This window comes from Haliotis rubra, unplaced genomic scaffold (genome assembly GCF_003918875.1).
Source record: "Haliotis rubra isolate DU_JTF1 unplaced genomic scaffold, ASM391887v1 Scf2, whole genome shotgun sequence".
In the NCBI taxonomy this organism is placed as follows: domain Eukaryota; kingdom Metazoa; phylum Mollusca; class Gastropoda; order Lepetellida; family Haliotidae; genus Haliotis; species Haliotis rubra.
This window is the reverse complement of record NW_025766002.1, coordinates 5,915,362-5,938,388: the sequence shown is the minus strand read 5'-3', so window position 1 is coordinate 5,938,388 and position 23,027 is coordinate 5,915,362. Positions and strand designations below refer to the sequence as shown.

General features: G+C 37.7%; 1 protein-coding gene across 9 annotated transcripts in view; it reads left to right on the top strand.

Annotated features, from left to right (window-relative positions):
* The window catches only part of LOC124275423 (choline transporter-like protein 1), a 233,797-nt gene that overhangs the window by 157,363 nt on the left and 53,407 nt on the right, over positions 1 to 23,027 (top strand). For 8 of the 9 annotated variants that reach the window (XM_046710985.1, XM_046710984.1, XM_046710987.1 and 5 more), the window contains one exon: positions 17,043 to 17,098. In XM_046710985.1, coding sequence (XP_046566941.1) covers positions 17,075 to 17,098 — 24 coding nt within the window. In that variant the 5' untranslated portion in view covers positions 17,043 to 17,074. Of the gene's footprint in view, positions 1 to 8,516; positions 8,568 to 17,042; positions 17,099 to 23,027 lie in introns of those variants that run through there. The other variant, XM_046710991.1, reaches the window with a different exon arrangement.

The following is a 23,027-nucleotide window of genomic DNA, read 5'->3' as shown; positions in this document are numbered from 1 at the left end:
GAAAAACGTGATATGCTTTTAGTTCTGCTTAACATGAAGTCAAGCCTTATCTGATGTTATAGTTCATTATCTACCATGAGTTTACAGCGACCTCATTATCTCAGATTTGTTTACTACACTACAAAGCTGTATTTTACCACAAAATTTGTTATACTACACTGAGCTCTCCTACACCATGCGGAGCTTTTTTATGCCAACCTGAGCTGTTGTATACCACTTTGAACTTTGTCATACCAACCTGAGCTGTTATATACCTCTTTGAACTTTGTCATACCAACCTGAGCTGTTATATACCTCTTTGAACTTTGTCATACCAACCTGAGCTGTTATATACCTCTTTGAACTTTGTCATACCAACCTGAGCTGTTATATACCTCTTTGAACTTTGTCATACCAACCTGAGCTGTTATATACCACTTTGAACTACGTCATACCAACCTGAGCTGTTATATACCTCTTTGAACTTTGTCATACCAAACTGAGGTGTTATATACCACTTTGAGCTATATTTTTTTCATACTGAGCTGTTGTGTAGCACTTTGAGCTTTGTAAAAATTGCATACTGAGCAGTTTTATAAACCAAGGAAAAATGTCCTAATTAATAATACAGACATTTCTCACTCACCCACTCACTCACTCACTCACACGAATCAATCACCAGGAAACAAGTTTGGTAACATTGCTTTTGATAACCCATTATAGAAATTCATCATTTGTTTCATTTGTTTCGTGCAACACACAGCAAACCTTGAGGTTAATGGAGCTCGTTAACATCAGTCGTCTTTCCTCAGCCCTTGTTTTCATCAGATGTTTTCTTGTTTGTATTGAAAATAGACAATCATTTCGTTATCTAGAATAACTTTCCTATGAATATCTACACCCAATATACATACCTTTGATCATTTGTGCATAAATTTCTCATGTCTGCAATGACAAAGCCTAATATTTGTTTTGATGTGAATCCTTAGTGGTAACCTCTTGTGATACTTAAAAAAAAGAGGATTACCTCCCTTTGACATTACAAAGATAAATGTATGATGGCTTTAAAAAACATTAATGCACCATGTAGTAAAATTCATCTTTGTCTTTCTTTGAAAATTGGGGTTATTCATGAAGAGGGTTTTGCATTTCACTCCCCTGTTTGATTCCTTCAAGAGATTTAGCCCGCGGTGGCTCAGTCGCACAAGATTAGCCCCTTCATGCATTCCAATTGGCAGGGAGGAAATTGTCTTGTCGTGGAATAATTGGATACAAGGATGAGACAGTAGGGTCTACTGGCTTGGCTTCTTGCACGTAGCGATCTCGTCCCGATTCAATAGGTATCAAGGAAATGCTAAGTCTTTTTGTGTACGGATTGTGGGTTTTTAGTTTTGTTTTTTTTGTCTGAGATTTATAAGGGTAAGGTTCTTTGAAAGCATTGTTTAGTGAGTTTTTTGAGGATAAGTTGCCCTTTGTTGAACATTTGGATTTTTTAGAGTGATAGATATGTTTTCCTACTGCTGGTGTTTCAGTTAACAGCTTCAGCTAATGTGTATGATAAACATTATTTTTAGTTCAATGTTATTGTTGGAGCCCAGTTGAGAAGGGCATTGGTTGGTCTTTAAAATGGCCTGCTGGTTTGTTTGGTTATTGTTCACAGGTTTTGAGTTTTAATCCCAGCAGTGGGGTAGCCTAGTGGTTAAAGTGTTTGCTTGTCACGCCAAAGACTCCGGTTGGATTCCCCACATAGGTACAATGTGTGAAGCCCATTTCTGGTGTTCCACGCAGTGATATTACTGGAATATTGCTAAAAGCAACATAAAACCATACTCACTCACTCACTCACTAATCCTATCAGAGAGCACAGTGGTATATTGGCCTAATGGTTTGTATATCACTGCACAGTTGTGCCCCTAGCTGGATCTACAATTTACCCGAACTGTGAATTCTGCTTTGATAATATTTGCCCATTACCCTAGACAGATGAAAAAAAAAGAATGTTGTGCTCTGCAACCTGTCCATCAATAACAAAAATGCTCTGGCAAGGATAGAAGGCAAATGAGTTTAGTCAAGGTCACTGACTGTCACATGGTTTGGTCATGTGACGAGGTCCATGCAAATGTTTGTTTGTCCACTTTGAACTGGCTTCCATGGTTCTTAGAGAGTGCAGTTGATTACCTTCAAAAGGAATATACGACATTGCACATTTGTGACTTACCTTCTCATTATGCTCATAAACCGATATAACTGTAATACAAACCATTTGTTCATTTAAGTCCCTGGTAGGAACGATGTGAGGTGCTTTCTGCTTTATGTCTCTTATATGGACCAAGGAGTGAGTGAGTTTAGTTTTACGCCGCTTTTAGCAATATTCCAGCAATATCATGACGGGGGACTCCAGAAATGGGCTTCACATATTGCACCCATGTAGGGAATCGAACCCGGGTCTTTGGCGTGATGGGCAAACGCTTGATCCACTAGGCTACCCCACCGCCCTTGGAACAAGGAAGTAATTTCTGTAGGTCTTGAGGATTCTTAGAGTTCGATGCTGGAAGTTACACTGATTTAGTACAGTGTTTAATTACATGTGATTGGTTTGTCAACCTGTTACACCTACGTGGGAGCCTCAGACACCTGGATTAGTTTTAGTTTACAGATATGGTATTCCCTAATTATATGAAGGAATGGCTCAGATAGTCAAATGTGATAAACGGAGAAATCCTCACCTTAGCTGCCTGAGGGAATGGCTCCGATTAGAAAACTGTCATGGTAAAATGTAATGTTGAGAAATCCTTACCTTAGCTGACCCAGCTTGAGGGAATGGCTCCGATTAGAAAACTGTCATGGTAAAATGTAATGTTGAGAAATCCTTACCTTAGCTGACCCAGCTTGAGGGAATGGCTCCGATTAGAAAACTGTCATGGTAAAATGTAATGTTGAGAAATCCTTACCTTAGCTGACCCAGCTTGAGGGAATGGCTCCGATTAGAAAACTGTCATGGTAAAATGTAATGTTGAGAAATCCTTACCTTAGCTGACCCAGCTTGAGGGAATGATCCGATTAAAAAACTGTAATGGTAAAATGTAATGTTGAGAAATCCTTACCTTAGCTGACTCAGCGTTATGAGAGACATGCCTCTTGTTTCAATATTTTAAAGGGTTTATTTTCCATACCTTGGTGCCAAGTTTCAGTCAAGATTCAGATAGTGATTCCTGACATTATCCATGTTAGAATTTGGAATCAGCAACTGCTAGATTCATATATACTGCTCAACAGTTGTTAAAGAACACCCAATCTTTTCATATGACTTGTGACAATCATCATGACTGGGTAATCTAATATCATATGCAACATGATTGGTGTATATTAGTCCTTGTTACACTACACACATGGGCACAATGTGTGAAGCCCATTTCTGGTGTCCCCTGCCGTGATGTTGCTGGAATATTGCTAAAAGCGGTGTAAAACCAAAACTCAGTCAGTCAGTGTTACACTACAGGTTGACCTGTCAACAATCTTCCTCTGATCAAGAGGCCATTTATCAAATGTCTTAATTGTAATGTTTCTGTAAAAAAAATACTGGACTTCCAAATTTTACACAACTAACTGTTAGTTCATGAGTTGTGGTCAACCAATATTTGCTAATGTTGCTATTGACAGAGAATTCTTTAGCGACAATAAGCTTATGTGTTAGTTTATACCTTCCAACATCTTAATATAAATTAATATGAACCAGATGAAATCCGTATCCTAAACAGAGAAAAGTTACTTAAAGCCTTTAAGAAATGTCTTTGTGTGAATATTAATGTGTAGGAATAAAAGTGAAATTTTCTCTGCCTAATTTTTCATAACCTGAAACCCTCACTGTAATCGGTGAGTCGACCACTGGTGAGGAGCCAGAGATGATGCTTCATCTGAAGGGCTCTTCTCCTTTGGAGGCTCAATCTCTCGTCCTCTCGGTGCATTTATTGCACCACTCCTTGCTTCCTCTACACTTCCTCTACACTTCATTTACATGTTGCTTTAAGGGGAAGATTTAGGAGGAAGCAAGATAAGCCTCAAGTTGACAGGTGTTCTGAACCTGCTCGTTAGATGGAAAACGAATATTTGACATTTAAAGTTCTCACGCTGGAAAATAACACGAATTTGAGTTTAGATACCTCAATTGGCAAAGAAAAATTTCCAGCTGAATTTATCAAGGAAGGAAATACCATGTATACTGAAAAGATTGAAATTGGACCATTTAGAAGATGAAATTTGTAAATAGTAAAACATATTTGATAGATTACAGCCTTTAGCACCTTTTTTCCAAAAGTTTCAGATCACCCTTAAATTAACAACCCCTACAGATGTAAGATGGGATCTTTTTTCTCTGTAAATCTGTAGACTTGGAAAATCAGTGTTTCTTGAACTTTGATAGCCTCGTCTCTGACACTCAGCATCTTGAAATACTCTGCTTTCCCTGGCCTATGAATAGACGGATACTCGGTGGTCTGTCGCTCTGAAGTAACTTTCCCGTGCCACAAGAGCTGGTGTGTAATATTTATGCAACATCTTGCGAAGATACCTTGCCGAAATGCAATCGCCTCCATCTTGAAGCCTTACAAAGAAAGCTTACAAAGGGAACTTCACCACCATGCAGCTGAATGGATATTTTTTAACTGCAGACCGTCAGACAGTTTTTAATTGCAAACTGGAAAACCCCAGAAACTAACGAATGTGTTTTATGAGGTCTGGCGAGTACTGTAAGGAGATCAAGAAGACCAGATTGAGATGACATGTTTTACTTGAGATCTGGCAAAAGTACTGAATTATCTTTTCACTTTTTTGTGTGTATTTAAGTGTCATTGAAAAAACACTGGCACAACTGGTGATGTAAAATATTAAGGATGTCTTTTCTCACATATTGTCAGTATAATGATAAAAGATGCATAAAACCACTCTCACATTCAGCTTGGCTTCAAGGTGGTAGGGTAGCCTTGAGGTCAAAGCTTTTGCTTGTCATGCTGAGGACCAGGTTCGATTCCCCACATGGGTACAATATGTGAAGTCCATTTCTGCTGTCCCCCGTCTTGATATTCCTGAAATATTGCTAAAAGCTGTGTAAACCTAAACTCACTCACTCACTCTGTAGAACTGATAGTACAGCACTAGTAGATTAGATAGTAGTTCAGAATGAAATAAGTGGATGGTTATGAAAATACTGTGGTCTTGATAGATGCTCAAGGCATCAGAATTGGCTGTGCCAAGTTGCATTCCTTGGGCATGTCAGAGTGAAATGAACATGGGTTCGATTCCTGATATTTAGTTTGGTCAGCACTATACCTGTGCTTACAGGTTTCCCCAAAGTGGTAAAAGTCTCAGATCTTTGTCACTTCTCGCTTTTCTCTCACATCAAGCTAACACACCATGATAGAATCTGTCATCTAACAGAAATAATGTAGAAATCAGAGTTTAACTGAATTCACACACTCTGAGGGAAGTCCTGAGATGGGATGGGGAAGGGTTCCGGTGTGACGTGTCATCATTGAGGGTATGGCGTTGAGCCACTGTATTTTCTCACAGCATCGATTTCACATATAAAAATATGAAAACATATGCATTAATTTCCAGATGGAATTGAAGCAGTTGTTTGAAGACAGTTAAAAAATTCAAATGTAATTAACCACGTGGAATAGAAATTCAAATTGGGACTTGCAAATGATGGAAATAAAATGGTGAGTTGTCATTCAGAAAGACATAGCCCAGATTATGAATTTATATGATTGCAGCAACCTAGCTGAGATTGGGGAATGTATGACATAATATAACCTACAGGGTGAATAGATTGTTTGAACAATACCCCGATTGATGAAGATGGGATTTTGAATGATTAGATAAGACCAGTCGTTGCCAAGAGGAATTGCTTCGGACCTAATCACAGCTGTTGGTTGGTGGGCATTCAGCATGTATAGGAAGCATAGATGTTTTAAATGCTGGTTGCAAGACCCTGACGGTCTTCACTTTACTTGTGTTTATTAGAAAGCAGATTGAAGGAGGGGGATTCAGATGAATAGCGTCTTATCGCTTGAATTGAAGCGGACTAGATTGTGCTGAGTCGGAGTTGAAATTGCACGGTATGGGATGATGGTAAGATGTGTTGGCTTTTTGTGTGGGTCACATTACTCATCAATCTCATGGCATTCCATTGCAGCCGTTCTATTTCCTAATTAGTGTCATTTTCCTGATCACAGAAATCAATACTGGCTCCCTGATCTTTGGGAATTCGGATGAATTATTCACTAGTGAACATGCATTGTGTAGAAGTCACTAGGCCTGTCTCTCGCTTTTTCATGATGGCATATGTATATGAAGACGTGATTTGGTCGTGCACAACCTTTCCCGATTCAGGTTTTGATGATGACGTATGTCTATGCTGACATGATCTGGTCATACAAAACCCGTCCTGATTACCTTCTGGGAGGGTTATAATCATTGTCATCGGAGGACGACGGGATGGACGTCATCAGTCACCTTCCACCTATCCCATCATGCATCAGGATTCTGTGACAGCCCTCTCAGACCCACCTGCATGTAATTTTGGTAATTTTCCTCTCATGCTGGGCGGTGAGACATCGCGGAAGATATTGACGAAACCGAGAATCTTGACTTCCATTCTTGGGCAGTCCAATACCTGTCGCCACGCTTTGATCTCCCATCATCATGTTATCTCGCAATCATCAGCTCTGATTAAGTCATCACGAAGGAAAGAATGTGCATGAGGAAGAATGAAAGCTCATCAGTTTTAATGTGTTTATGAACTGCTATTGATGAAGGAATGGTTTTTGATATATTACTGCGTTCACAGTTGACGATCATCTGTTCTCACTGCATGCCACATGCCTGCAGCTCAAGGCAGGAACGCATTGATGTTTTTCTAATTGATAGAGACATTTCCATGCTACCGTAAGTGAGATTAGCGTTTATTCAAGTTTAGTGCTATCAAATCAGGCTGTCCTTTTTGAGTATATGACAGTTTGATTCTTGGGTATACGTTATGTTTTTGGAGGAATAATATTTTCAACTGTAATGTGATGAAATTAAAATTGCTATAGTGTCACATGCATTTTAAATATACTGCCTCCTTCCTTTGCACTTCGTGTTTATTGATACCACTCCTATCAGATACCATATTGGACATGTCTTTTTACCAACAGTCTTTTTTCTTTATATTTTCTCCTGTTCATTCAGTCATGCTTAAAGTGAAATTCAGAACAACCAAATTCTGTTAGTCTCTTGACAATCTTTGGAAATTTTGAAAGTGTTTTGTCACTAATCTAATTACACTAATTCGAGTAAATGTCAATCCAGTTTATATTTCTAAAGTGTGATAAATGTATGTCTCATCCTGGCTTCTTTCTTGTTTGAGAAGCTGACTTTTATTATACTTGATGTTATGATTGTAGGTTTTTATAGTCAGAAATGTCAACATCAAAATTTATAGAAGTAACAATAACCCTATTCCTGTTCATGGTGTTTTATAGTTCTACATATTAACAAAGTATTTACTAAAGCCAATATGTTTATCATGAGAAATAGTTTTCAGAAATATGAATACATGCTCTTCTTTATTCTCTGTTACAAGGCTGTTTCTGAAATGTGTGGTTTACTGGTAAAAGTCTTCTTTATGGAAAAGGTCAACACAAAAGGCCTTTTCAAAGTATTTCTCAATCAGGCTAACCTTACTTCTTCTTTCTATCCTTACGCTGTCTTCTCAGTGATAAATGTAGTTATTCAAATGTTGCTTATTGCTTTTTTTTTAATCTGAATGTTTTCCTAAGTCCTTTAATTTGGCATCTACAAAAGCAAATTGAATGTCATTCTGAATAAAGAATATATAAAGTCATGATTATATTTGCTTGCCAGTTGTTTGCTTTACTAAATGAGATTATATGATGAGCATGAAATTTGACTCCTACTAAAACATGCAGGTCGCGATGGCTTAACTTGATAGCTAGGATGAGGTTTTATAGATGTATGAGCCTGTAATGTTCCTTAGAGATATCAAAGTTTCAAGGTAAGGAAACAGCTTGTAATTGAAACACAATACTGTGCTGAAACTATTTGCAAATGTCAATTTTATGTATCAGGATGTCATGAGACTTCCAAGTGAATTATTTATCAGATATATGCAAATATCATAGAGCATATTGTTATAAAATCGGTGTGAAAAATAACAGGTTATTCTGTGAAATGTATCAGATTATTCCCTACTGCTGTGTGATGTGATGTCAATCAAGTACAATGAATGTTCTTATTGGCCAGGAAATATTGATCATGATGTAATTATTAAGCTGGGAATATTCAAGATTGTTCACGACTGTTGTCTATGGTGGTAATTGTGACAGTATGGTGAAGTATATGAAAGTTTCCCATTGGGTAAAGCCATGCATGAATTTCATGCTGTCACAGACAGGTGGGCCTGAGCCTCATTCTGATGACAGACCGTGGTATATACCAACAATACCAGGTGTGCAATACCAGAGTGCAGTCACTTGGATATTATCACCATCTCCTTGTTTAACGGCAACTGACGTGCAACGATCAAGGTTTGTTTGCAATCTACATGTAATTGATTTCACAGTATATTCCTATCATGGTCAATAGGCCCAGCTGAATTAATGCCTGGCTAAACTTGGTCTTAATTCGTACAGTGATTGAGTGGGCATGAAGATGTAGTTAGTAGTCCAACATTTCTAATTACAACAGTGTTATTAGAGTGTCACTTGATTGCCAATTATCATGTTATATAGGAGTGAGTTATGCCCCGTCATGAAGTATAGTAGAGAACTCCAGTGCGGTTCTGTAGACTTAACTGTTAAGAGGGTTGACAAGAGGAATTGAGAGGTGTTGACAGGAAGGATGTTCTGTCCCTAAAGGAAGTTAGTCTGTGGTTTGCATATAGTCATGGTATTCATTTGAGTTGTTTGAAAGTTGTAATTTATATTATTGAGTGATTTCAGGATAAAGGTTGAATAAATGTCACATCAGGATGTGTAGAAATATTTTACAGTTGATAGGACAGAGATTAAGTTTGACAAACGTAATGTCTATGATTTTTTTTTTGACTCAGTAAGGTACAATTTTATTGATTTTGGTGTGTGGATACTTCAGAGACTTGCTCCTATATAACATAGATTGGTATTGTAAAAATTGTAATAAAATACATGTATCCCATAGTCATGCAGGAATGAGTGTATTGGTGGGGAAGGTATTGGGGAAGCAGAAGTAGGCTTTTCACAATGTGCTCATTGTTGGAATCATCGAACCCAAGCCTTCAGATTGATGAATAAATGCTTTAACCACTAGGCTACCCTCCTTATAGAGGAGGACTAACAGGGAGTTTGGGGTATGTTGTGTTCTATGGTGAAGTCTGTCTATGTTTTACTCATTCATCTCTATTCTCGGATGTAGACAGTTGGTACCCCGGTAATGGGATTAAGGTGTAAATTAACTTGTAGTGTATATTGGGACTGTTTTCTCCAACAATGTTCAACATCATGTGTCAATATCTGTCTGTCACAAACCAGGAGGGACATAGACTCATTCCGATGATGGACAGTCGTATATACCAACTGTCGTATAGACCAACCATGCTTGAAACCAGTTTTGAAAAAGAATGCTTTGTCAATCAGTCAGTAATTTTTGTGACCTTGTTTGGAATTGTCCAGGAAATGTCCAGGAAATGTACCCTTTTCCTTTGATCATATGAAAGAGTTAATCTTGAAACTGAGAGTAGATGTCAACAGTTACGAATATGGTATTTTGCATGCAACCACTGTAGTTATCATCCTGACAGAAGCTTGCCTCTCCGAACAGAACCTTTTAAACTATAACCAAATTCATCATGACATCTTTGACATGTTTCCTTGTTTCTCGGAGTGCTAGTTTTTGGTATCTTTGTTGTAAAATTGCTCTTTATGAAAGCATGATGATCAAAACGTGTTATTCCATTGTCTGTGGAATCGTCACCTTCCTTTCATGTCAGTGCTGTATTTTCATGCCTTTGAAATAAACAATATAATCTCTTCATTTGTCAAAGTCTGATGATCTCTGGTTTTGGTTTCATTCTTTGAAACCTTTAATGTCGTATTCAAAAAGAGTTTTGATTGAATGGTATTGTCATGCCTTTTTGACAGTCTGATTAAGTCAGGTTTCAAGTTTACAGATTGTTTAGGTTTTGTTGGAAAGAAATACATGTTTTTGTAATGTCTCAGCAGGTGGTACCGTCAGGTTTTTCATCATATCACAGACTGGTTCCTTGAGCAGATGGCTATTTCCGTCAGTCTTGCAATAGACAATAGAACTATATGAGCAAGGCTCCATCATGACAACATCAGAGCTATGTAGACCTAGAGAAATACATCACCTATAGCTTTCAGCTGAGGTACCTCTGCTACCTTAAAGCAGCTATCCCTGAGGAATGGGAGGGTCTGGCGCATGGTAATCAATAATTTAGCTTTGTCTTGACTTCCCGCCTCGGTGGTGAAGTGCGACACACAGCGCCTGACCAAGTGATGTGTGCTACTGGTATGTCGTGGTAGTCCAAGCCACTGGCGCCAATGTTCATGTAGCACTCTGGAGAGGCTGGTGCCAACATTGGTGTACCTGGAATTCCTGTGGGACTGGTGATCAGGTTTGGGGATACCTGCTTTACTCTGGGACCAATTGTAATGTGATGCTCTCAGTTTCGCTGTAGATCCTATACGTGAGTTGCTTTTATCTTCGTTATTTATGGCATGTGTGTTATAACTGACATTTCTCCTTTGCCACAAGGAAGATGAATGTGGGTATTCTGCGATCATTACCATTCCATTATTATGTCATCATAGTTTTAATCTCCTTGTCATAGACATGTAATCTTAGTTCTAGATGATTGTAGGGGCAGTGCGTATGTCCATCACGTTTAAAGTTAGAATGCCATTGTGAACCTATATGTACAGTAATCCATGAATAATCTTAAGTACTTAGTTATGTGGTTAAAATTAATGAACGTTATTTCAAATCTGATATCTTTATTTGTATATTAATGCAGACTTGTTCTCGTCACTATATGGCTGGAATAATGCCGATGTGACGTAAAGCCCAACTCAACTCAACAACTTGTATAAAATTGAAGAATATTAAAATATATTGGGTGTAGTTGGATTTTAATGTTTGCCTTTTATCTAATGTGTGAAATAGTTCCATCACAAAGGATGCTATGAGTTTGTAAAGGATTCAGCTCATTTTGGTTGAACTTAAGTGATTAACAGGTAGTGTTGATTTCAACAGGTTTGTAATAAGTTGTAATAACTCCAGGTTAGAATTGGACACACGAAGCAAACTTTACTAAGGTTAACCTTAACTCCCATTCTTTAACATTGTGACTGACGATCACCTTAGTGCTTTGTGAAAGGAGGCTCTGCAACATATGCTGGTTGCAAGCGCTGACTGAATGCCAGGATGGCACCTTGATTGGTTGCTTGTGTGTCATCTTACCCAGGGGGGTAATTGCTTATGATCACTGGATTGTCTGGTCTAGATTCAATTATCTATGGGGATGCCGTCATATAACTGGAATATTGACTGCATTGTCAAACGGCAAACCAAAGCTTCCAACAGGTTCATTATTTTGAGAGAAAATGTTATCTTTGTAAGAACTATGTATGGCCCCAGCAGCGTTACCATACTGTACAGGATACAGCACGCAAACAGCGGATGTCAGGGGACATTATTCCTTCATCAGACAGGGTCAGTCTATGGTCAGAATATTGTCATGGCAATGCCCAAGTGGTGATTCCCCACAGGGCTACAATGTGTGCAACCCATTACTGTGTATTTAACAATAACTGTATATTTATCAATTACAGTGTACTTAACAGTTACAGTGTATTTAACCATTAGATATATCAGTGGCAGTGTGTGGACTTGTGGATAGAGCACAGGTAACAAATCAGTTGAGGTTAAGCAATGTTGGTTCATTATCAATTAGGGTAAATATATTAATTACAGCATACTTAACAGTTACAGTTTATTTGATAATTATCCTGTACTTAACAGTTACAGTGTATTTAACCATTAGATATATCAGTGGCAGTGTGTGGACTTGTGGATAGAGCACAGGTAATAAATCAGTTGAGGTTAAGCAATGTTGGTTCATTATCAATTAGGGTAAATATATTAATTACAGCATACTTAACAGTTTCAGTGTATTTGATAATTATCCTGTACTTAACAGTTACAGTGTATTTAATAATTATCCTGTACTTAACAGTTACAGTGTATTTAATAATTATCCTGTACATAACAGTTACAGTGTATTTAACAATTACTGTAAATATAATAATTATCCTGTACTTAATAGTTACAGTGTATTTAATCATTTTCGTGTACTTAACAGTTACAGTGTATTTAATAATTATCCTGTACTTAACAGTTACAGTGTATTTAACATTTACTGTAAATATAATAATTATCCTGTACTTAACAGTTACAGTGTACAGTGCATTAACAATGACTGTAAATAGATTGATTACAGTGTACTTAAAAGTTTCTGTGTTCTTAACAATTATTGTATATTTATCTGTTACAGTGTCATTAACAGATACTGTGTATTCAATAAGTACTGTATGTATAATAATTAGTGTACTTAACAATTATTGTAAATTTATCAGTTACAGTGAACTTAATAGTTAAGCGTATTTAACAATTACTGTGAATATAATAATAACTGTAACAGTTGCAGTTGTGCCGTTTTCCTAGGGACTTATTATCAACATGTTCACAGAAGTATCTCATGTATAACTGGGGACACCTTTCATCATGTGATGATAGAAAGGCCTGTATGTGTCTCAATCAGTTTCAAATGCAGCGGAGATGGAGTGGGGTGTTCAGTTGTGTGGATGGTGATAGGTTGTGGTCAGGTAGAATAGTGTTGTTTAGTGTTTATGCATTGGCATGTCACTTCAGTACCTAGATTGGATTCACTCACTCAGTGTAGCTGTGTGCCTACAAACTGCCACTTTAAATGATTTATGTTTCATGATGACAACTGAATTTTTATGAAGGAATATATGAATGATTTCTGTTGACAACTACATCAAGTTTGAGCAGAGCCCCTCTTGATGCTATATTAGTTATGCTACAGTGACAAGCCAACGAAGCCTTGTCTGCATCGTCAATGCAACATTTGTAAACATGCATGTAGTAATGTATCACCAGCCAGCTGCGTCGAGCACCTCAGTGCACAAAGTGGCCGCGATTGTGTTTTGTTGAATGTTAAGAGTTGTAGAAGACCAAGTGGTCTGGTTGTTCAAGTGGATGAGTAGGCCTGGTGACTTGGTTGGTGAATGTCGTATCCCAGTTGTGTCCATCCTTGCACATGATGTCAACCATGAGATATTCTGGGCCTAGATTTTCGAAGCTCTCTTAGCGCTAAGATAGTCGTAAGTGCCATACATTAACAGTGAGTGAGTTTGGTTTTACGCCGCTTTTAGCAATATTCCAGCGATATCACGACGGGGGACACCAGAAATGTGCTTCACACATTGTACCCATGTGGGGAATCGAACCCGGGTCTTTGGCATGACGAGCAAACGCTTTAACCATCAGGCTACCCCACCGCCCCAAAATAGCTATAGGCTTCACACTGTACCCTTGTGGGGAATTGAACAAGGGTAATCGGTGTGACGAGAGAAAACTTTAACCATTAGGCTACCCCACCACCCCGCATTCAGGAAAAGACAGGGCTGCTTCTGGGGACAGGGGATACACATTATATGGTTGACTTCATTACCTCCAGGCCTTCATGGTCTTGCTGTTAAGTTAGCATTCACTCATTCATCCTAAAGTGATTCTCCTCAACAAGTTCTTCAGAATATTCTACAATGTATCTCACTTTGCCTGTTCAGGCATTTGTTGGACAGGTCCTCATGGATTATTGAAGACGGATGTTAATATTGTTACAGAAGGGAGGATTATTATAGGTAGATTAACGTATGTTTAAATAAATACCGTTTCTGTTAACGAAGTGCGATCAAATATTTGAAAAAAACGTGTACAAATTAGTTCTGAGCGTTCGTGTCTTTGGCTGAATGTTGTCCATGTTTATTGATACACATTGTCAATATTACCACAGTGGAACCCTTGAACAATAAGCTGAGGGAGTCATTTGCTAACGAACATGTGACCATGTTCAAACACATGCTGTACAATAGAAATAATTAGCAGCCATAGTAATAACAATCAATCTATGTAATTTCTGTAATGTCTGATATCAAGGAAAGCTTGTGTCCATTGATATCAAATTGAGCTATTATCAAAGTCATGAACCTTCCTGCTCTCCCTGGAGAGCGAACAGATTCCTTGGCCAGTATGCTTGGCGCTGAATCTTGAAAATCACATTACCTTCACCTCCCACCGGGTACCCATTTCTTGAAGGATGAAAGGATGCGCATGTGATCAAAGGCACTTACAAACAGTCACACCATATCATTTCATCACCCATTTTAAGAGACACTATACACTAGGAGTTGGTGCCCCAAAACATTTAAATCTTGGCCCAAACTTCCTCTTAGCATCATTTTCAGAAGAATTTGGTGTTATTTTATAGACTTTTGTGGGCTTGGATTCTTCGTGGAATTTTCATGCCTCAGAATAGATAAATGCTAGTCTCTAAAAAATATAGATTTAAGAGAAATCGCTAAATTAAATTTAAATTGAAGCAGAGCGCCAGTGAGATGCGAGATTCTGAACCAAGACTTGCTTCATTTGGCAAAGTGTCTTACAGGCAGTGCTGGGCCGAATGGATAATGGTTTAGGTACCATGATGAACCTCAAACAAGGGCCGGAAGTTGTGGACAGCTATGACTGAAGTAATGTTGGACAAAATTTCCAAAATGAGAAATTGCAAGGAATCTATAGATGCTCTTTGAGGTCAAACCTACTAGGGTATCCAGCCAGATACAAACTCTGCCCAACCAGGCATTAGCATGAATCTCTACCATATTGTCAGACTTGCACAAGTCTCTGATGTAGTAATTAATAGTTTAAATGTTAATTTCTTAAAAATGGAAATATCCATCTAACAGACAGGTGCCCTTAGATGTATGTTCCACTTATTTTGACTTGCCTCTTTTAAGTATAGAATTACTACACATCCAGGGGCTTAGCCTTCAGTACAGTCTTGGAGCAAGACTACCATATAGTGTACCCGGTCTGCTCTCTGTTACTGTATGTTCTTGTATATGCACAAACTCCTTGCACCTATACTTCACAGCTGTGATCTAAACTCCTGACAGTGCATGTATTCATGAATAGAGAGTAGGGTTTTACATAGGAATGATCCCAACTTATCAAGCTACGGTATTCCTATTGTATCAAATGTGTTCATATTGTCTTTCTATGGCCTTTGTCCTGCCAGCTATAATGACCTTTTGGACAGTTCTGTAAAATATATCTAAATTGTTGAGACATATTTTCATTAATTGAAAAGAGTTAACGACTTTAATCAGATTTGCTTTCATAATATAAGAAAGAGAAATATATGAACTTTATTGAATTAAACATATTTCTGGCTCTCTTTTAGAAATATATTAGGTAAGTTTTAATTATTTTGATGCAATGTAATTCTAGTTGCTGATATTTTAGGAATTATATTTCATTTCACTATCTTTTCTCAAGATGTATTCATATTAAAATTGTATTGCAAAAGATTATATAATTCAGTTTAAAAGTTTATCAATGGCTTGATGTATGTATGTTCCACAGTTGTATATAGACCATAATTGCTTGTCTTTATATGAAACTAAACTCTTAAACCAAAGCATCTCTTCTCTCAGCAGTGAATGGGTACCCAGTAGGGTGAGAGGCCTCAAAGTTGCAACTAGAACAGTTGCCAATGCAACCTAAATCCAGTATGTCTACTGTAAAAAAATTCAGTCTACAAATGACTATGTTGAAAACAGACCTTGTGATCACGGAATTATATTACATCATATAAGTAGATACAAACATATAACTCATTATCTGTGTCAATAAACATTTTGATGCTTAGTGCAGTGCTCTTAGGTTTCATGAAATAATAACAATGTTTGAAGTTTATATACTTCTAACTTTCGTTGACTTTACGATTTTTTATTTGACAAACTAGAAACAACTGTATCTCAGATGATTTTACGTGGGAAATAATAGTGATGGCTGATGCGATTTTGAGGTAATGGATGCAAAAAAAGACACGGGAAAACTGCCCATGATAGTGACATTTGAAACATAAACTAAAATTTGCTGTGAAAAAATAATGTCTAACAAAATATACGATTGCAAGACCAGTGCTATGACATGTACATAGTTTAATAAGAAATTGATTACCATGGCTACCCACACTACTGGCTTGACATCTTCATATTACCAGAGGTTACGTGGAATGTATTTGTTGCCATAGAGCTACTTGGTAAATAAGGACTGGATGAGATGGTAACATAGCTGTTAACCTTCTATTAGCATACATGGGTGGTAGGGATGCCAAGTGGTTGAAGTGTTCGCTCGTCACGCCGAAGACCTGGGTTTGATTCCCCACATGGGTACAATATGTGAAGCCCATTTCTGGTGTCCCCGGCCATGATATTGCTGGAATATTGCTAAAGCAACGTAAAACCATACTCACTCACTCAGTCTAGCAGCCCAGAAGGCAACTACGGTTGTATGATCACCTTAACTGAGAATGAAACTCGAATGCCCCATGATCCCTTGCCTGTTATAATAAGGTTCGAATTGTGTCTAATTTTTAACTCCAGAACCTTGGTTTGTGTATGCATATTCGATATTAAAGTTAGAAACAATGTGATATCCATGATGAAGGTATTCCGAGATGATTCACGATGCGTGACCTGTCATTGATTTCCACGGTCTGGCTCTGTCCTTGTGTGGCATGTCATGTGCACATGGAGATAGATTTTCTGTGTGGCAGCAGGTTCACTGCTGTTGCTGTTGCTGTTGCTGATGTTGGTGTTCCATGATACTGATGCTATGTCTCTGTGTTTCAGATAGAGTTGGTGGCGCCGTCTAGATCAGCATAATGTGCGGGAGCTGCCATGATCATGTAAGTCGTCAAGTCTGCAGTAGATTTACCAGGGGAGACTAACATGCTTATTAATATGCCTGGCTACCACTAGAAAATTCCTCACTTTGTCCTCTTGAAAATTTTGCTTTTAGAAGTACAAACCTGCTTCTCTTGAACACTCCAAAGTCCATACTTGTTGAATTACAAAACTTCAAATTGGCTTGGGAAACTTCAGACTTGCCTCACAAGAACATGCCAAACCTATCTCTCGAGAAAACCTCAACTATGTTTTTTAGAATAAAAACTGGCTTCTCCAGAAAATGGCAAACTTGCTTCCTCCTCTGGAACTGTCAGGCCAGCTTCTTCACCTACAAATTTGTTCTCGAGAAAACTCTGAACTTCTTAAACTGAGAATGTAGCTCCTCCAGAAAACTCCAAACATGCTTCTCGAAACAGTTTAGGACCTATAAATTTGTTTCTCCAAGAATATGTGGTCAGCTATGAGTTCATACTGTAATTAACTCTGTAATTAGCTCTGTAACTCAGGAAACTCCACCCTTGGTGCTCTACAATCCCAGCTATTTTTTAGAAGCCCAAAGATTACACTTTTACCACTCTTTGAGTTTCACAATAAGTGTCCAGAGCAATCATAGAGAAAAATATATTCCATTGTAGAATATTTATTTTAAAAGCTTTGTCGTACATTAATCTATAATTTATTGCATGTCATTATTTTAATCAGTAATAATTGCTGATGTTTGTAGGAATTTGCAACAATTGTTTTATGAATAAGGCTTAATATTAATAATCGAGAAAATGATTTATATTTCAAACTTCTCTGAAATTACTTTCATCAAAGCCCATTGACTATAAAACCAAAATGTGTGAAGAACACTTTTAATCAGATTAATTTAACAGCATTATAATTATCGCATTCCTCAAGGAAATCAGCTTTTATTACTTTTAATATTAAATTATCAGGTTTGTAGCTTTTCTGTGATGTTTGACTTTTATTCGATGTGAACTCTGAATCATGCCTTTATTGTTCTTGTATATTATTTCGTACATTCCCATTTGACATCTCAACATCATTTCTGTCTGCCTTCCACACCCTGGAGAATATATTATAAACGACATCCAAGGCAAGTCTAGAATGGTTTGGCAAGTGTGGATTGCTACAGCTGAAACTGAGCATTGTTCTTGGCATCTTGTGAAATTTACTTTAAATTAGATGACTTTTATGGCTTTGAAATTATTAAATTGGGGATGCAACACAGGCATAGTAAAATAGATCCTAAATTAGATTTAAAAATCAAACTCGTGTCATATGGTCGTAGCTAATGTTCAGGGTTATATTAGTGACTAATTTCATAGCCCAATAACAGGTAGAGGCTTCCTTGCTCAGGCTTACACTGTTGCACAGGCACTAATCAAAGTAAAATAGTTCCCCAGTTTGGCCTTTTTTTAATTACTAGGTTTATGGATTTAAAACAAATATTATTAGGTTGGTAGGGAGGGATGGGGGTTAGGGGGAAAGGAAAGATGGAGATGTTATTTGCACACTTGAGTATATCGTGGTGTTGTGAGTTCTGACGATTTGTGTGATTGTCTTTTGTAAAATATAAAATAGTTTCAGGGAATATTTGAAAAGTATAATTTGCTATTTTTTCTTTAAATTTTTTTTTTTTTATCACTTACTTTGTTTATTATCAGGTTGTCGGCATATAATGGCAAAAAGAAAAAGTAAAAACAATATTGTTTCTTTTCCACTTTCTTCACATTTCGGGTCGACGAATCCGTAAACTAGGTAATGATAAAAAAGGCCTTAAATTTTAAAATCAAACTCATGTCATATTGTCATAGCTATTGTACTGGCTTAATGTAAAGGACTAATTCCATGGACCAGCAACAGGTAGAGGCCTCACTGCACACCGCTGCATTTACATCTGATCTTCACAAACATGGAATAAAGAACTTGGAATAACTAACAGTATTGAACATAACATATTTTCCAACATTGTCTGTGGGGGCTACTTGGTTTGGGATCCTAGATAATGCCCGGGGTCCATTCCACCAAACTAATGTATGGTGTCTCATTGGGACAACTCTAGAAAACCTGTATAGGTCTGGACAAGGAGTCTCTCATATACACAAGACTGTCTTTGTGGTCTATTGGATAGGGTGGAAGGTTGGGGATTTAACCTCCTGATATTTTAAGAGGGTACTTCTTGTTACCCTGCCTGGCATAAGAGGGTAAAATACGGATTAGTGAGAACTGAGACAGTGACTGTGACTAGGTAGGGTGGTCATGTTAAACTGCTGCAGGTTGTCTCAGTAATACTGGCTCACTCACTCACTCACATTCTTGTTTTTATATCAGTAAATCATTTTGAATGTGACTTTAAACCTCACTCCCTCACCAGGTCATAATGCCGTTCTCTTTGGTAAATATAACTATTTAACATCACCTGAATATCTAAACTTTTGTCTAAACTTTCAGTGTACTAAACTATGTGAGGTGGTAGTGTTCACCAAATCTCAACTGGGCAAACATTCTTACACAAAATCATCCTTCATTCAACCAGTTTTACATCCCTAAACAAAACAGCCTTGATTCAACATAGAAAGAACACAAGCAAGCTTTAATGATACCGGCAATTATTGGAAATGTGGAACTTGGCACCTTTGCTTGGTGCACTTCAGAGAACTTTCCCCCTGATCATTTTTCCTTAGACTGATGTCTTCAAGTTAATCAAATTATCCATACCATAATTCAGCTATGAAAACTGTGAAAAACACCTCATCACGCCGGACTGCATCAATAATTTTGTGAATGGGAACATCCCGACGGTTTCATCGCCACTTATTTTGTAATAATAAGTTAATCGTCAAGAACTATTCGTCCGGCAGTCGAAGAAAACTCTTCCGCAAAATTGAGATATAATTACCGAAGTAAGACTCTGTCTCACTGGCGACAATCATTAATGAATTGATCAAGCCAAATTCTTCATCAGATGTTTATGAGTATAACACGTTTGCAAGGAAATGAGACCACAGCAAAAGATTGATCATGCCGGAACGCAGTGCCAGTCCATCCACAGTGTTGACCATTTTGGTTTGATGTGATCAAATCTAATTGACAAGAAAATGTTGATAGACTGTTCAGGATATGACCTCATATTCCCGTCAGGCCTTGCTGGTAATGTTTTTACTGGTATAATAAGTTGTGTGGAAAACTGTTTACAGTAAATTGTGTCAGAGAAAGGTTATTCCACATGGGAAGTCCTATTGTCTGCCACTGTTTCCTGAGCTTTGAAAATATTGCACATGAATATTTTAGAATGGTCACATGCTCAAGTTCCTCAAAAGGCTGGTAAATGGTGGAGGAAAAGCCAATTCAGAAGTTTTGGACAATATTACTGTCCTGAGATCTTGTTTCAGTCTTTGTGAGATGAATGTATTACCCTGTGGAGAAAATTGGCTTCTCACATCTGAGCTTTAGATTTGTTTGGTGATTTATGAAACGGATCTTACGGATCAGGATTGGAATACAATGGAGTCAGTCTGTTAGGTTTGACTTGAGCTGAGGCATTGCTTGATGATTTGGAAAAATGGTAAATAATCAATATATCTGATTGGCCTTTGTAAAAACCTTAACTGTGTATTTTTGTGAGGTTTTTAAAATGGAATGGCTTTCCATGAAGTAATATTGTTTGATGTGATCCACTTCACATGAATACTTTAAAAAAGAACAAATTTGTGAAAAATACTTTTCATTGTGGACTTAATTATTTCTTTTTCCCTAAATATGCTTTAGGGTTTTCGTAAAAAATTATCTTATGTGATTACAGTGCATTTAACAGAATTTTGTGTACAGTTTTTGCAGTTGGTAATATTTGAGCTTTCATGTAGACTGCTGAGTTTTAACAATATGAGCTAATATCATTTAGTAGTTAAATCTATTAACTATTCAGCACTAGTCCATGTTTTCTTTTCTACAGATTCAGCATGTGAATATATCCTCTTTTCTCCTACTTGTGAAAATCAACATGTTGTGGATTGGGTGGGCAGACTATGCAGAAGTCCATATTCTGGTCTTGCTGACATGTCACAGTATGAAATTCTTACAAAATGGCTCCCATCCTGTAGCAAGATGGTTGGACAAGAGACGTCACAATCAATCCACACTGCTTGACGCTTGTCAGTAACTGGCTGGTTATCACAGGATGTGAACCATATTAGTTTTTAGATGTCATCGTGATACATTTGTCTTCTGAGAAGAAACACTGTCCCTTCCCTTCTTGGGTCAGTGTATAGTAAAGATCATTCTCAGTCACCACTCCCCGGATGGGTGGAATATGTGAAGATTATTCTCAGTGACCCCTCCCCACTGGGTGCAATTTGTGAAGATCATTTCAATGATCCCTCCCCACTGGGTTCACTATGCGAAGATCATTCTCAGTGACCCCTCCCCACTGGGTTCAATATGTGAAGATCATTTCAATGATCCCTCCCCACTGGGTTCAATATGTGAAGATCATTCTCAGTGACCCCTTCCCACTTTGTGCAATGCATGAAGATCATTTCAGTTATCCTTCCCCACTGGGTTCAATATGTGAAGATCATTCTTAGTGACTCTTCCTTACTGGGTTCAATATGTGAAGGTCATTCTCAGTGACCCGTTCCCACTGAGTGCAATTCGTGAAGATCATTTTAGTGATCCCTCCCCACTGGGTGCAGTATATGAAGATCATTCTCAGTTACCCTTCCCACTGGGCTCAATTTGTGAAGATCAATCTCAGTGAACCCTTTTGCTTTGACAGAATGCATTCTGACTGGCCCCTTTCAACATAAGTCTGGCATTGTGAAGTTCAGCATTGTGCCTTGTTTAGCCTTTGAACTAAATCAAACGTGTTTATTTCATAAAGCAATTTTGAAGATTTAAGTTAAAATAACATGACCAAGGAAAGAAGATCGACGTCTTTAAGAATGAACATTTGTATCCAGGTAGCCATTTGTCTAACTAAATTGTTTGAAGAGTAACAGGTGAAATTGAGATTAATAACTGTTAACATATCACCACCATCCAACATAAACCCCACACTTCCTCATCCCATTTTTTCCCCTTGTTTTTTGTTTTACAATGGGTATTCTGATAACCTTTCAAATCAACAAAACTCAGCGTGGAAAGACATTCTTGTACTGGAGATATACCTCACTCTCTTTCCGTCCAGCTGCTGTTCCCGCTCCAACCTTTGAGACTGGCTGCACAACGGGATGTGCTGCGTTTATTTGTTCTGCGCTAGTGTACAAGGTTCCTTTATATTCTCTATCACTCAGTGCTTTGTATTAAGCGTAATGGCGACTGTCGATATGTCAGCTGGCTTTGTAGAATACAGATATGAAATATTCTCCTTGTTTGTACAAGGGCTGGGTTGTATGCTGTTATAGATGCATGTGCCTTTCATGTTTGTGTCATATCTTCAATGTAATATGTGATCTTTTAATGTCAGGAGAGAAAAAAGTTGTTATGCAAGCAAAGACTTGCATGGATTAATATTCTTGATAATTTATTATTTCGACATTTTGCATGTTCTTTTGAGGACTTTATTGTTTAGATATCAGCAGGCATACTGTGTATAGTTAACGACTTATGAAATAAGGCTATACTTTGATCCCGTCATTCAATGTTTGATGTCATTATAGGATAATGATGGTGTTATCATCCATGACAGGATGTCATTCGGGCAGGTTATTTGTGTGACCTCATGACCTTGTACCAACCAACCAGATCACCAACATGACAGAATCAGTCTTAATTAGTTCTGTTTTTAACACTGTGAAAATCTTGTGACTGGTGCAGACGTAACACATGTTATATTTGAGATTACACTTCCTTGGTAAAGTACAGATTCTAGAACATGGAGTCCCGCCCAAGATTCGAACCCACACTCTCAGAGCCAGGTAC